This window comes from Marmota monax, unplaced genomic scaffold (assembly GCF_021218885.2).
Source record: "Marmota monax isolate L192 unplaced genomic scaffold, Marmota_monax_Labrador192_F-V1.1 WCK01_AAM20220418_F8-fsc00101, whole genome shotgun sequence".
Lineage (NCBI taxonomy): Eukaryota > Metazoa > Chordata > Mammalia > Rodentia > Sciuridae > Marmota > Marmota monax.
In genome coordinates, this window is record NW_026692786.1 from 5,031,982 (window position 1) to 5,047,166 (window position 15,185).

The 15,185-nt window shown below is 46.2% G+C and overlaps 1 protein-coding gene across 4 annotated transcripts in view; it reads right to left on the minus strand.

Annotated features, from left to right (window-relative positions):
* The window catches only part of Znf536 (zinc finger protein 536), a 435,517-nt gene that overhangs the window by 152,054 nt on the left and 268,278 nt on the right, over positions 1–15,185 (minus strand). For all 4 annotated transcript variants that reach the window (XM_046448182.2, XM_058580443.1, XM_058580442.1 and 1 more), the window contains exons 5-6: positions 14,483–14,635; positions 854–2,419 (exon numbers count right to left, since the gene is read on the minus strand). In XM_046448182.2, the coding sequence (XP_046304138.1) occupies positions 854–2,419; positions 14,483–14,635 (1,719 nt within the window). The remainder of the gene's footprint in view (positions 1–853; positions 2,420–14,482; positions 14,636–15,185) is intronic.

Here is a 15,185-nt window from a genome sequence, read left to right on the forward strand (position 1 = left end):
CTTCATTTGATTGGACTCTAGGCTTCAAATTTAGGATTATGTTTTAAAATCTAGAATCACTTTAGGGGTAACCATTTTCTTTAAGGAGGTAAAGAAGTACCAGTTTGCTACGAGATCAGACAGGCGTAAATCCAAGACACACAGAGTCACAACACTGCTAATCAGACTTGACAATGTACATTTCTTGTTAGAACAACAGACAGGGAAAGACACACAGACGGACAGAAGGCAACAGCAGAAGGCCAAAGTCAGGTAACTGCCATTTGGTATGTCTAAAGATGAATCACGAACACCCCGAAACCATCTCCCTGTCTGGAGAGGTCACGTTATTTCTCTACTGTGGTTAGTGTGATATGATTTTAGTATCCTCTAAGTCAGTTAAAGGAATGTTTAAGGAAGCAGATTTGGCTTAGCAAAGCAATAAGGAGGTGTCTTCAGGCACCTTTTGCAAAAGTCGAAAATACTGAAAAGTTTGCAAGTTACCATGTCTCTTTTTGTTTTTGTTTTAATAGTTGTTTTTCTTCCCTTTCTCCACTTAGGGATGAAAAGTAAGGGGAGTTCACACGTGAGACACCACCCACTTTTCCATACCTTTCAGTACAGGCATGTGAGAACATTATAATGCAAATCGGAACCCAAAAGGATGAGTTTGGAAACTCTGAAGTGAAATTGACTTTTATGATTGTCTACATTGCATATATAGCATTGGGTTTTTGTTTTTTTTTTTTTTTCTTTTTTTAGGTTTAGTTTAAATTTTGCTAATGGGTCAGTCTACCTCATTTAAAAAAAAAATGCACAGGTCAGCACTGATGTTTTGGGAAATGAACTAAAGGAAGAGGATTCTAAAACTTACCACACAAGTCTGGCCTCTTGATACATCCAGAATTTGCTGTGCTACTTGCAAGTCCGTTAAAGGCTGCTAAGCCATCGGAGCTGTAGGCCCTGAGGACCGACAGCATGTTCATTGGCTTTTCCAGGCCCGGGGGCCCCCGCTCCGGCTTTGGCAGACCCACTGAGGGGTCCTGGGCAGGAAGAAGGCCTGGGCTGTGCCACTGCTTCTCAGACGCTTGGGCTAAAGGTGAGACTAGTCCCTGGATGGGCTGGGGGGTGCCCGTGGGCAGCAGGCTGTCCCCGCCGTCGCTGTTGCTGTCCTTGCTGAGGGCAGACAGGGGCTTGCTCATCATTTCGGGCTCGGTTTCGATATCCTCTTCATCGTTGTTTTCTCCCTTGAAGGAGTCCATGTCCTCGGAGGAGGCGATGTCGGAGAGGTCATCGGTAGCATTCTTATTTGTGGTTTCGGGGATCAGGATTGGGGCGTCCTCTTCGGGGTGGGCTTTCCCATCGGGATCCTTGTTGGAGCAGGAACCGGAGGCCCCCGAGCCCACCACGCCCGGGTACACGCCAAACTGCTTGTAGAAGTCTGATGGGAAGTTACAAAAGGCAGGGTCCACGTGGCTGGGCCACGGGCCACTCTTCTGGTCCCCCAGGGTCTCTTTGGCCTGTCCTTGGGCCATCTTCTCAGAAGCAGAGTCTAGAGAGCCAATCATCCCCGAAAGGCCCATCTCTTTGTTGGATTGTGCTGTGGGCAGCAGAGCCATCTTGCCCACCTCCCGGGCCTGCTCTTTGCAGTTGATGGCCACCCCCGCGGCATTCTCTTTGCGTTTCGCTTTTCCTAGGTGGTTGGCCTGCAGATGGAGGGCCATCAGCTCCATGGATGACGTGGTGAAAGCACAAAACAAGCAACCATGCCAGGCGATGCTGTCCTGCACCGTCACCGACGAGCCCGGGAGGGAGGCGTCCGGCCGCACGGACAAGTCCAGAGGCTCGTGCTGAGATTTCTCAGCCTTCCTCTGAGAGGACCTGCCGCTGGGTTTCTCCTCGCCACCATCAGCTCCGTGGGCTTTCAGGGAAGAGGGATCTGACAGGGCTTTGTCCTTCATGTCCCTCTTCTTCAAGGAGCTGAGGACGAAGCTGTCCATGAATGCTTGCAAGGACCCCTGGAAATTCACGCCGTTGCTCACGATGCTTTGATAAGCTCTTCCGATCTCGGAGAAGTGGGTGCTTTTGGAAGGAAGGTCGGTGCCTTTCAGGGCGTCTGCAGGAGCCTCTGATGACATGCCGGTGGCCTGCCCCGAATGATCTCCAGAAGAGATCACTCCTGATGTCCACTGCTGAGAGGCAGGGCCACCTCTGAAGTCGATTCCGGGGAGACCCTTAAATGCCCCCCTCAGGATGTCTGGCCTGATAAACAAAGATGCTTTGCTGGACATCTCATCCTTGTGGTCTTGGTTTGAGGGCTGTCCAGACAGCGGCCCCGCTCCATTCTGTCGCTCACGATGGTGTCGTTCTAGGTGGTATTTTAAGGATGCTGACTGGGTGCCGGCGTAGTCACAGTGAGGACACTTGTAGGGTTTCTCACCTGCAAGGTTTTGATATGAGAAAAAGAAAAAGTGTTTATCTCATTTTGGTGTGAAGAACAAGGCTAGAAGGATCAACATTTGTTCTTTGAAACAAAGCAGCTCAAACTAATAATTAGTTAGAGAACAACTGTTTTTTAATAGAAGAATAATTCGTACTCTTAAGCTTTTTTAATGATTTTGTACCATTTGGGACTATTCAGGAATGACATACTATCTACACACAATTAGCTATCTTTTTCTTTATCTAACATGTGAAAACGGCTGTAGATTTAAAAGCTATGATTATGAAAATTAAGCATAATAATTTCAACCACAGTGATCATTAAAAGTAGAAGTTTAAAAAGACAAAGTATGTAACAAATGGGTGGTTGCAATATTTTGTGTATACAATAGCTCTAAAATTTGTTTAAATTATACACATGGAAACCATTTTTAAACCTAAAAATTTTATGGCACTGTTACGCAAGACTGAAATGAATGATTTAAGTCTTGCTCTGCAGTAAATCATGGATATAATTAGCAAATGGCATACTGCACAAGTAATTTATCATTATTTGGAGGGCACCATTCCAGACGGGCTCAGATATCTGCAGACCTACTGCATTGTTTCTAAATAAAGAACTATAAATACCGATTCTATAAAATATTAATACCATTACAGTGCATTATGATTGCAGCATGTAAAGACATATAGTTAAGATAAAAAGCAGTCAATAAAACTTAAAAGAAAATGAGTAATAAAAAGGCACAAAATATATTTAGTTTCTGTATTTGAAATTAACATTATCTACTGGTCTTTGTAGTGCCTTAAATTTGTACTAATGGCAAACCTAATGCTCCGGTAGTAAAATGTGTAATTTACCTATAATAAGCGCTTTCTAGAGAATAAAAATAGCTTTAAAGAGTGTTTTAAAACATATAAGATAATTTTCAGGAATTAAATATTTATTTAAATTCAACACCCAACTTCTATTGTTCTTTCCACAATAGAGAAGATGCTAGAACAGACAACTTAGATCTGCTGGCATTGTGGGATAGAGGAGCAGAAGGAGGTAAACAAATGTGGATTTTAGTATGTTCCAAGAATTTGTTAGCAATCCTGGGTCTCTTCTAGACTTTGCAACCAAAAAGCTCTTTGGAAAGAACGAAGACTTTGACAGTCCCTGTGTTAGCTTACTCACAATAGTAACCTGTCAATATCCACAATTATTTCTCCCAGGAAGCTTAACTACCCCCCACCCATCCTTCCTCTGTTCTATTGTAAAACAGACTGATCTAAAAAGCACCAGCAAATCATTGGTGAATGATGTATTCTGAAGACATTTCTCTGTGTCTACCCTCAGCTGAAGCCATGATTCCCAGTTCGCCAGGCATAGGGCATTTGAGGGCCTGGATTTTGTAAATGTCTTGTTTACCATCAGTCCAGGTTCTGAGTAGGAGACACCACCACGTCATCTCTAGGTTGTGTGCCAGAACTGTGGAGATGCTGTGCATCACATCAAAATGAGGGGGCCGACAGTCCCTTATTTGTGCCTACAAGCTGCTGATAGCTCCCCTGGACATGTCTTCAGAGATACCCTTTGGGTCTGGGGAGGGGACCCATCTGAGCATCTACTTCTATAATCATAAATGTAAAGGTCACAGTCATCTCTGGCTAAACCAATGACGTGGATCTAGGGACCTCTATTCTTTTTGAGGTGAAGGTACAAATGGTTTTAAGCACCAGTTTCCCACTTCTTGAAGTTGATCCCCATGTTAGACTCAGACATACTTCATCCAGTGCTATTTGGACAGTCTACTGTAGGTCAGGGAGTCACCACTGGGGTAAAGCACTTCTGGGCAGCTAATGTCCCAACTGATTCAGCTTACTTGAAAGTCCAGTGACCAGGTGCAGCCGAGGCAGGCCCCTAAAGCTTAGGGTGTGGGCATGGGGCTCCCGTGGGTTAGTGCAGACCCTGTGAGAGGGCCTAGTAAGTGAGAGCCAGCAGAGGTGAGGCCCACAGGTACTGGGGTGACTCAGGTTGCATTTCAGAAATGCACCTGGAAATGATTAAGTGCATCTGGCAGTGAGACTGTAGAGAAAGCATGGGCCTTCATTAGCAGGAGCTAACGAGGGAGAATGTAAACTTTGACCTCTAGACCTGAGGTGGGTGGGGGCTGTCTTTTGTGGTGGGGACCACAGGGATGCACAGAGGATGTCGTATGTATATTTCCCAGGGTCACACATTTGAAATGCACAGTGCAGTGGGGTTCTCATAGCACATAATTCATGCAAACAAGCAGGGGAATTTGTTAGGACACGAGTTCTGAGTCCTAGTACGTAGCAATGCTGGCTTCTTAGGTCTGAAGTTGGGGGCAAAATCTGGTATTTAAAACAAGTGTCCCTCATGATTCAGATGCAGATACTGTAAAGACTACACTTTGCAAAAACAATATAGAATTGTCTGGGAAGCTTTAAAAAGCAATGATATCTGATCCCATCTTCCAATTCTGAGTTAATTGGTCAAAGGTGCACATGGGGTTTGGGGATTTTTCCAAACTCAGGTGACCCTCTTTGGAGCTTGGATGAGGGACCACTCTACTGAGCCTCCCTGGGAAGCACACTTTGATGGGGGTTCTGTGGCATGGCTTAGCAGTGAAAACAATCTAGACCCCAGGAGGTACCTGAAGAGTCCTGACTGGGGACTGGATACCCCATGCTACTCTGACCTCCACAGGACACAGTCTTGGTCACTACTGGTTCTTATAATATGAGATGTTAGAGCTTGTATTCTCTATCCTCACTCCAAACTCATGGGAAGAACTAAATCAAGTCTCCTGAATGGGCCAGAGATTTTGCATGTACATGTTTGCAACTACATACCCATCAACACACAGATTCACTTATTCACATCGTTTGATTGAATGAACCAGTGGATGAATGAGCACTGCCTACCTCCCAAGCACTGTTCATAGCACTGGAAACTAAGGGAAGAAGCAAAGCAACTCACAGCTCTCAGAGAAGACCAATCACGTGGCTATTAAAGCAAGGGAAACACACACACACACACACACACACACACCCAGCATCACGCGGTAGGTAGGAGGATAGCATCTCTTCACTCAACCTCCTGATCCTTAAAGTTCAAAGGATGAACTTGGCCTCCCCTGCTCCAGAGAAAGAAAGGCCATTGCTGAAATCAGAACCCTTCATCTGAGCATTGGGGTCTCCTTGGGCTCAGGCCCTGGTGGATGAGGGCTGCTTTGTGAATGCTCATGGGTTTCTCTGGCTGCAGGTGACAAGCATGGGCTCTGAAAGCCCTCCATCCAGCCACCCTTTCTCTGCCTTCTGAGCCTGTGGATGGAAGAGCCCCTCTGCCTGTGCAGTTCCATCTCCTGCCTAGCTCCTAAAGGGCTTGGCTTCGGTGACTGCTTCCTCTCAACCCAGTTCCCCAAATAAATGCTTCAGAGTGACATTCCATGGGATAAACCCTTTGGACTTGTGTTACAAAGAAAAAAAAAAGCACCTCAATTTTAATTTCTTTCTGTAATCCCCAAAGGATGGGTATAACCATCCCCACGCTCTGCCCTGCAGCTTTCCTGGGCTTCTTCTCCAACCAAGGGGCACAGGAAAATGCTTTTAAGATGAAAGCTAGCCCCTGCCAGCGTGTGGTTCTGGCCATGGCAAACACAAGGGATCGAAGTCGCCTAGGGTAGGCTTGCCCTCCAGAGAATCCTACACAGCCCAAGGGCTTAATGTGCCACTGAAAAAAATCCCAGCTGTTTCCCAAGCCTCTTTCCCCCAAGGATACATTTCAGAGTGCTCAGGAGGCAAACTTCTCACAACATTGGCCTAGATGGGGTGCAGTAACTACTGAGAGGAGAGACCTCTCAGCACATTCAGCAGACTCGGAGGTGTGGTCAAGGGCTGCTCCTCCATTTGGCCAGCACAGACAAATGCTGAGTCCACCTGTGCTGAGCTGCTTCACAGTCAAAGCCACTGCATCTGGACACATTCTTCAACCCAAGAGCTCTGGGCTGACTGACAAATCCCAGGTTGCAGACATGACCAGACTTCTGCAAGGAATCAGGCAGTGGGCCTGCCCGGTCCCCTCCCAGCTGACTGGACTCTGCCTGAGACTTGGACAGGCATTCCCTGTGCAGCCTTGTGGCACAGGCTACTCCGGGCCCTGCCAGCAGCTCTGTCTATTTGAACGATTGGCCACTTAGGCCATAAATGTGTCCAATCTCCTGGGAGGTCCCTCAGATTGCCTCAAGCTTTCCAGGGGGTCATGAGCCCTCCAGTCACCTCCATGCAGTCTGGGATTTGCCATCTCTATGCCTGCCTGTTGCAGGAGCCACACACTCATGTGCCTTCAGAGTCAGGTAGAGTACAGGGAACAGCGGGGAGGGGGCCGAAGGGTTCTTCTGGAGAGCAGTCACCTCTCGCTTCTAACCAGCTGTGGGCACCTGGATCGCCAGTTCTCTAGGAAATCCTCATTTTCAGATTTCTGTATATGGCATCTCAATGTTTATATATTGGTGACTACTTTGAAACTTTTTAAACACTGAGAAGACCATGGTGTCGTATGTTGCAGTATAGGTCTGGACCATGCAGCCAGTTTGAAATTTGTGCCTGGGACAAGGATGTGCAGGAGGGGACAATCACCCACTGGAGGTAGCCGATGAGGACACTGGTGGCTTTCTGTAGAGAACCCTCTCACAGTGTTTTAAAGGAACATCATGGGGATCCAAAGAATACATTTCCAGAAAAGAGAGTTTTGCTAGGAAGGAACTTCATGAATTTTTGTTTTTTAAAAAAATCAGCTCATCATTCCAGTGCACTAATGAAATGACTGGCACCGCCTTGACCTGAGCTGGCCTCACACTGACCTGTGGCATAAGACAGATATTCAATTCCGGAATATCATTGGTAACTTCTTTCGAATCATCACTCCTAAATTTTTAGAAATATGTAACCAGGTGGTTTAGTCGGTTCACTATGTCAGTTTTTATAAAGTCCTATCTTTTATTATTCTGAAGATTCACTTTGCACTTGAGAGACCAAAGGAGTCCTTACTGTTCTGGGGAGCTCTTTTGGAGCTACTCACAGCAAGTTCCCAACAGCTCCTCTCTGAAAATAACAGGTGGATTCACATCGTTCTCTTTGGAAACCCCTTGATTAAGCTTTGAGGAAGTGATTCATGCTTCTATTTTCTTTCTTTCTTTCTTTTTTTAACAAAATCTCCAAACATATTTTCACTTTTAAGTTGGGGAACGGAGTATTTTCCCGTATTCGCATCCTCCATTTGATATTTATTTAGTCTTCCTACATGTCTTTACTTAGTTAATACCAGGAGAGATAAATATGGTGGCGCCTTTGCAGCCAAGCTTCAGTACATTAATATAAATTGTACACTAATTCCCCCAAAGCATATATATGTTGTAAACCTGAAGACTTTTCTCACAGCTGCTTACTGCTAAACAGTGCCTTGTCCAGAAGGGGACAATCTGTGTCTCTAATTGCTGTCACTGAAGCCGAGATTCATTATGTGACTTTCCCATTAAAATGTGAGCATTAATTTGTATAATGAAATATCACCCACTGCAGTGTTCATTAGCCATGCCCTACTGTATACGGCACATTGTTAGCTACCTAGAAACTGTAGTTAATTTCACTAATGGATATTTCCCTACTTAGTGTTTGGTAGGAAATTTATACTGTAACATTACCTCTTAAACTTTTAAGGAAATTTAAATTCAATCAATTATTTTCAACAAAAGTTTGGGATGTCATTAAGGCAGGAAGAGCAAGGATGAGGGACTGTGGAGGAACAAAATGGGCTTTCAGTTTGTCTTAGAAATAGAAAAACAGTGGAGCTTGGATTCAAAACAAAAAAAGAAAAAAATATCTTCTTTTTGGAGATTTTTTTTTTTAAACCATTGCTCATGTGGCTGTTCCCACACTGAGGACAGTACCACATCCTCTCTTTTGGGGGAAAGGAGATGGGAAGAGCTTCCGTTTTAGCAAACTCATTTTTGGAAATGTATTCAGTGTGCCTTCATATTTGTTGAAGGTGTTATAACAGCCTGGTTACCGTATGGAGATGAAGAAATATGGTGGCATCAGAAGGAAGGTACGTATACCCCAGACAGAAGGCACCTGGATGAGGTTAGTGAAAATTTCCATTTCCACCCACATTTATGTGCCCGTCAGTGCTTGGAAAGCTTTTGGAGGGGAGAGGCAGCTTCTAGGATGGCACAAGAAACTGACCATCTCCATGCCACAGGGAGAAATGCCACCCCGCCATCCATCCCAGGGGTCAGGGTATCTGCACACGCCACCCTGGCCATTCCCCTGCCTCGCCACCTCCCTAAGCTCATTGTGCTAGTGGGGAAACTGAGGCACGCGAGGTCAAGGAGTCCTGGCCTCGGGCCAGTCTGAGTTAGGGGTAAAGGAGAAGCCGGGGTGCACAGTACTTCCCTTTTAAGTCACCTGGAGGCTGCGTCAACACAACTTGTGAGTATAAGTCACTTCCTTCTCTCCTGCTGGTTATGGTGTGGACACACGCTGTTAAAGAAATGTTGCATTAATTCCCTAAAGCAAGCAGGAAATTCACCCAGAAAAGTTAACAACATCAATACAGTGCAGTAGTCACGAGAATGGCACTCTGGGTGACAACCAGATTGCAGCCTGTAATAGAGAAATGGACAACTTCCTGTCACTGAGGCTAGGTGTCCTCCCTTGCAATGGTGCAGGGGATGGAATTGAGGTCATCGTGAAGTTCTGTAAGGATCAGGGGCAAACTGATATGCAGAGCCCAGCTCAGCGCCTGCACCTAGGAGTGCAGGGAAAGAGGAGGCTGTGGCTGCTGATTGCCCCTGCTGCCCTGTCCTCGTGGGCTGAATTGTTCTGCATTCAGTCAGCCAGTTTCCTCTTGCTACGTAGCTCTCCCCAACTCCCACTGTGGGTGCAGCCCCTCCAGGGCTTCAGGGGAGAAATCTCTCATTTCCACCACTCTCTTTGGTCCCACATGGAAGGGAAACCCCATGCTTGGTGGCAGGAAAGCCAGCAAGGCCAGGAAGACATCTCCCTGTGTCCCACTCAGCCAGCACCCTGCTGCAACATCACAGAGGCAGCCCCTGGGGAGTGGGCAGTGCCAGGCATGCCTTTCAGCCCAAGGCCAAGCCCCCGACCGTGGCTGATACCCCAGGAAAACCACCCTGTGCGGATCCATTCTCATAAAGAGGTTCCCAAGTCAGGGCTAGACCAGTGTGTGCAGCACATCAAAACCAGATTAATAAGCCACCCGCATAATTTGAGAGGGGGGAAAAAAGTAATGAGATTTATTTTTAATTAGATGCTGAACTTTAGGGCCTCTGAGTCATCATGAGTGAGGTTGCTTATTACATTTCTCTATAATGGTCATTCCTGAGACCACAGCACTCTCCTGGGAAACCCTCACACCGGTGGGTCACCTGAGTGGATCCAGCCTAGAGTATCTCAGGGGGTTTGGGGGGAAAACACACACTCGAGTCTTCCAGGAACACCTGCCTGCCTCCCGACCACCTCCAGAATATCCCTAAGCATTCACCTCCCTGAGTTGGGGCCGGAGAAGGGGACACTGGGAAGTTCATTTGTGGGCAGGCAATAATGAGATAATTGGCTAACCTTGAGAGAGAGCTTGGGACAACGCTGTCTCGAGCTGCATATTTTGACTAAATGTTTGCCTCTGCATGCTTATGATAGTTAATTGTGTGTGTCCACCTGAGTGGGACCCCGGGGTAGCTAGATATTTGGTTAAAGGTGATGCTGAGGATGTTGTGTGAGGGTGTTTCTGAATAAGATTAACACCTGAATCAGTGAGTTGCCTCCCCAGGGTGTGTGGGCCTCCTCCAATCTGTTGATGGAAGGCCTGGATGGAACAGAAGGCTGAGGAAGAGAGAATGTGCCTGACTGTCTTTGAGCTGGGCATCAGTCTTCTGCATTTGACCCTGACTCAGTATGAAACTTACACCGCTGGCTCTCCTGGGCCCCCAGCCTGCCAACGGCACATCTTGAGACTTAGCCTCCACAATGGCACGAGCCAGTTTCTTATCAAAAATGTTATGTATAAACACACACAGTCATGTGCCGCTTCACAACAAAGACACATTCTGACAGATGTGTCACTAGGCAGGTTCATCCTTGTGCAAAACATCACAGAGTGAACTTGCACAAGCCTAGATGGTACAGGTCAATCACTTGACCTAGCCTTTTGATGTAATCAAGCTATAGTACATACAAGGTGTATGGGGTTGCTGCCATCATGACACCACATACTACTTTACAGTAAACTTTTTTGTAAGTAGGATTACATTCTAAAATAACAATAAAAAATAATGTATAGGAAATGCATAAACTAGTTATAGAGTGGCCTGTTACTAGGATCAAAAATTATATACTGTACATAATTGGATATGCTATACATTTATACAACTAGGAGTGCAGTAGGTTTTTTACACCAGCATCCCCACAAACACATAGGATGTTGTGTGAGGAAGAGATGATGTCAGGGGGTGATAGGAGTTTCGGGCTCCATGATAATGTGTACCTTCCATCTGTCATAACTGAGTGTCATTCTGTGACATGGCTGCACAATCTCCTATGGGTTCTCTTTCTCTGGATAACCCTGACACAAACTCCTTTGTACTCTGCACTGACTGCCTTTGAATTCGAATCACAGCTCTTGGGCTCTAGAAGAGACACTGCCTGTGTCCAGTGATCCGGTCCTAATCAGCCCAGGGTAATACAAGAGAGGAGAGGGTTAGTTTCCCCTCAGCTGCCCAACTGAGGGGGATCCTCTAGGATTAGTCAGGTGTTAGGGATTCCCAGGGTCCTGCAGGTGCCTCCCCTATGCCCTTCACAGATCTGGCTGAAGCCAGGGGACAGCAGAAACATCCTAGCTACGTGCAGGCTGTCCCCACCCCGCAGGTGTTCAGAGCAATCTGACTAGTGAATGTACTCAGCGCCTCTAATAAACAGGTGTTGGGAAAGAAGAGCAGTAATTAAGTTAATGCAGTGGAGAAAAGAAAGGAAAATGGTTTTTATCAGTTGATGTCATGCGATCAAGACTTCTAATAAGGATGGAGTGTGACAGAAAAATACAGAGAATGGGACCTCTTATAGCCCAACCAATTAAAATGTATTTATTACAGGTTGGAATTTTTAAATGCACTCCTCTGAGCCCACGGTAGGAAAACTTTAGAAGATGACATTTCGGAGAACGTGTATTTTTCTTTCTAGACTTCTGTCTGCTGGCCATGTCATTTGGAAATTACAAAAACACAAGGAGCAAAGGGGGAAGGCAGTTGGGGGCATCTCAACCAATGGAGCCCCATGAAATCATTTATTAACAAATAACTTGATTTTGATTTTTAATTACTTGTGTAATCTACACTTTTACATTGTCATAATGGATGTTTACTTCGGTGGTTTATAACACGGAACACTTTCTGTTCTATTCAAATGCACAAGTGTAAGCATTTTCCAACTTCTTTGTTCTTAGATAAAAAGGAAATTGATCTTTATCTGGTTACCATTCTGCTTTTTAAACACGGCAAATGCTATTTCCGAGGGGGTTGGCATTGGTGGAGATGTGATGTTTCCATGGCTTCTTTCATTTTCTCCCTTATTCTAAGGAAGTTTCTGGAATACCTCTCCTGTCTTGCCTCTCTCAGCGTCTCCTAAGACGATTGGTCACAAACTTCAGAAGTTTGCAAGGCAGAGGTTTGGAAAAAGGATCTTCCTCAAGGTTTAAAATGGCAGAAAGCAATATCCCAATATCCGGTTCGCTTCCATCTGGGCTCACCAGACTTCTGGCAGCTTTGTTCCTAACATTCCCAGATGCACTCTGTGGAGTGTCCACTCTCCCCCCCCGGGCAGGTTGATGGGGATGGGGCCCACAGAATCGGTGATGCTCCTCTTTGAGAGGCACTGAGGAGCCTTTTGCTTTGCTGATCTACTCTCCCTTGCAAGGCCAGCCTCACCCAAGGTGACCTATCACCCACCCGGCAAACCCAGCCCAGGGTGCTGAATTCATATCGGATAGAAGCATAAGATGCACCTGGCCTCGTTTCCACTGTCCTGCAGAAAGTGGGTACCCTGCAGACAGCATCCCTGTGCTGCAGCCTGTGGGTCTCAGAGCTACACAATTTAAGGAGCCCCCAGCTCCAACCTGGGTAGGAAAAGAAATAGACATTAGCATGAAAAACAAGGTGTCCGAGATGGCCCACCTTAACACTGGCTCCTTTCCCTAACTCCCTTACTAGTTCAATCGTTCTGCAAATACTTTCTGAGTGCCTTCTGTGAGCCTGGTTCTGTCATAGGTATGGAAGACATGGATGGACAAACAGACAAAAGCCTTTGCTCCCACTGAGCTCATACTCTGGTGCATGAACAGAGACAATAAAATGTGCGAATGCATTGTTGGTCTGTCAGAAGAGACCTCTCCCTGAACTGTGGGGGGTGGGAGGTCTTCCATTCCACTCCCCCCCCCCAGGGATCCAGCACTTCAGTCTGACTGTCATTGTGGTTTCTGATGGGTTCACGTGCTCCTTGCAAGATGAACCACATTCTCTCCTGCACTTGACCCAATGTCACCTTGCAGGGAGGGTGGGAGGAGGGCCACTCACTCACTCCAGGCTGGGTTCTGTCAATCAACCTTTCAAATAGACTCACTGGGCCCCCTACTAGGTGTTGTAGGCCCCGGAATTTATAGAAAAGATATCAATTAAAAAGGTGGACAAGACTGCCACCCTCATAAATCGTAGGTTTTGCTGGATGGGAGACCAACAGTGCATTAGGAAACGAAAATTAAACCAAGCAAGATCAGTTCAGAATGTATTAATTTATGAAGAAAAATATAAGGCAGGGTGTGTGAGGGATATTTTAGACAGGGAAGTCAGGGATGGTGTCTTCAAATGCAGGGACAGTCATTCTGCACTAGAGGAACAGGAAGAGGGTGTCTCAGAAAGAGGATGAGGATGGAAAATGGTCCAGGATGGGGTCAGAAGTGACATAGGGACAGATCACAGGGGACTTCTGGGAGAGAAGCGGGACCTAGTACATACTTTTAAGACATCCCTCTGGGGCCTGGGATGATGCTATGAGAGGCACTCCAGGACAGGCAGGGGCAGGGACGAGGCTCACCACACCCAGACTATCAATGAGAAGGCCATCTGTGGCACACTGTCACCTGTCCCCAGAGCTCCTCTTGGTGTCAGGGAGATTTGTGGGCACCAGGTGGGGTTCCATGTGAGGGGGCTCTTCGTCTTTAGCCACACGATGCAGACAAGGCCCGAATGTATTTGATATCCCTGCACAACCCTGAGCATTATTGATTCCTTGGGAAATAGACCACAATTATTTTTGAAAATAGATGGCATATTTGTCTATCCTCTGAAGCAGCTCATACTCCAATAGATAAAGTGTCAGGAGAAAAATCAAAGAAAATGGAGGTGTCCATATCTCAGATAGATTTTTTTTTTTTAATATTGGCAACGTACAAACAACTAGCAGAAAAGCTAAAAAGGATAACATCTGAGGGACCAGGAAGAAAGCAGAAGAGAAGTCCTCACTCAGGGGGCCAGTAGGATGCCGAAACAAGAGAAGTGGCCAGGGCAGTTCAGTAACCATTTCCCTCTGCTTGGTTAAGAGTGTCTTGATGTTTTCTTTAAGGAGACAGAGCAGGGAGCCCCCAACCTCCACTTCATGTAGCCTGAGAAGACTGACACTCTCTGTCTAGCCCCAGCTATGGCCTTATAACCAGATTGGGCCAAAGGAGGTTCTTAATCCTTTCTGAACTTAAGAGAGGCAAGCTGGGTGGGTCCCACCACTTCTACCATGATCGTTAAGCACCAAATCAGGAAATTCGGGTCATCACTGACCCACCCAGTGCCATGTAGACAGGCCAGTTGAGACGTTCCAGTGTTAGTGACTGACACAGTTGTGGACCTGGGCCAGAAACACGGCCAGGCGAGGATGGGGGGTGGTTACACCTCCTCCTGGGCACTGTGCCCCCAGCTGCACCCAGATCTCTCACCTGTGTGTATCCTCAGGTGGACCTTAAGGTGATGGGATGTCCGGAAAGTTTTCCCACAGTACGGACAGTCCTTCATGGCCGAGCCCAGGCTCCTGTCGCGAAGCAGCGCCGGTTGCTGGACGCCGGCGGATCTCCCAGCCTCCTCGCCAATGTCTGCAGTGGAGGAGAAGGATTCTCACATCACTTCAGCACATGTCAGAAGTTGTTCACACCAAAACTGCTAACACCACACAAAGTTAAACATGTCAATACTACACCTGTCTATTTCATTCTTTAAATCTGACAGAATGCTGACAATTCATGTATTTTCTTGTTATTCTCTTAAATTATTTCATCTTTCCTATCATCATTTTAAGCAGCATATGGTACCTTTATATTGAACTGAATTAAACAAGAGAAGAAACAGCTGTGTCAGCAGCTGGTTTGATTTCTTCTTTTGCTTAGTTCCTATTAAATATTTTTTTTCCAAAAGTTTAAAAATGTGGGTGTTTGTGGAATCTGATTAATTTATAATATGGGCTAGCTGGAGAGTTCACTACAGGATCGAAATCAGATTTGCATTATAGCTGGCAACCAAGAAAGAAAGAAAGAAAGGGTCTCAGCTGATTCCCTAAGACATGCAGACATACAGCTATTTTGGGACAGGAAAGAAAATTATCCAAAACCGATCATTTCTTCCTTGTAGAGTCTTGTATCCATTGCT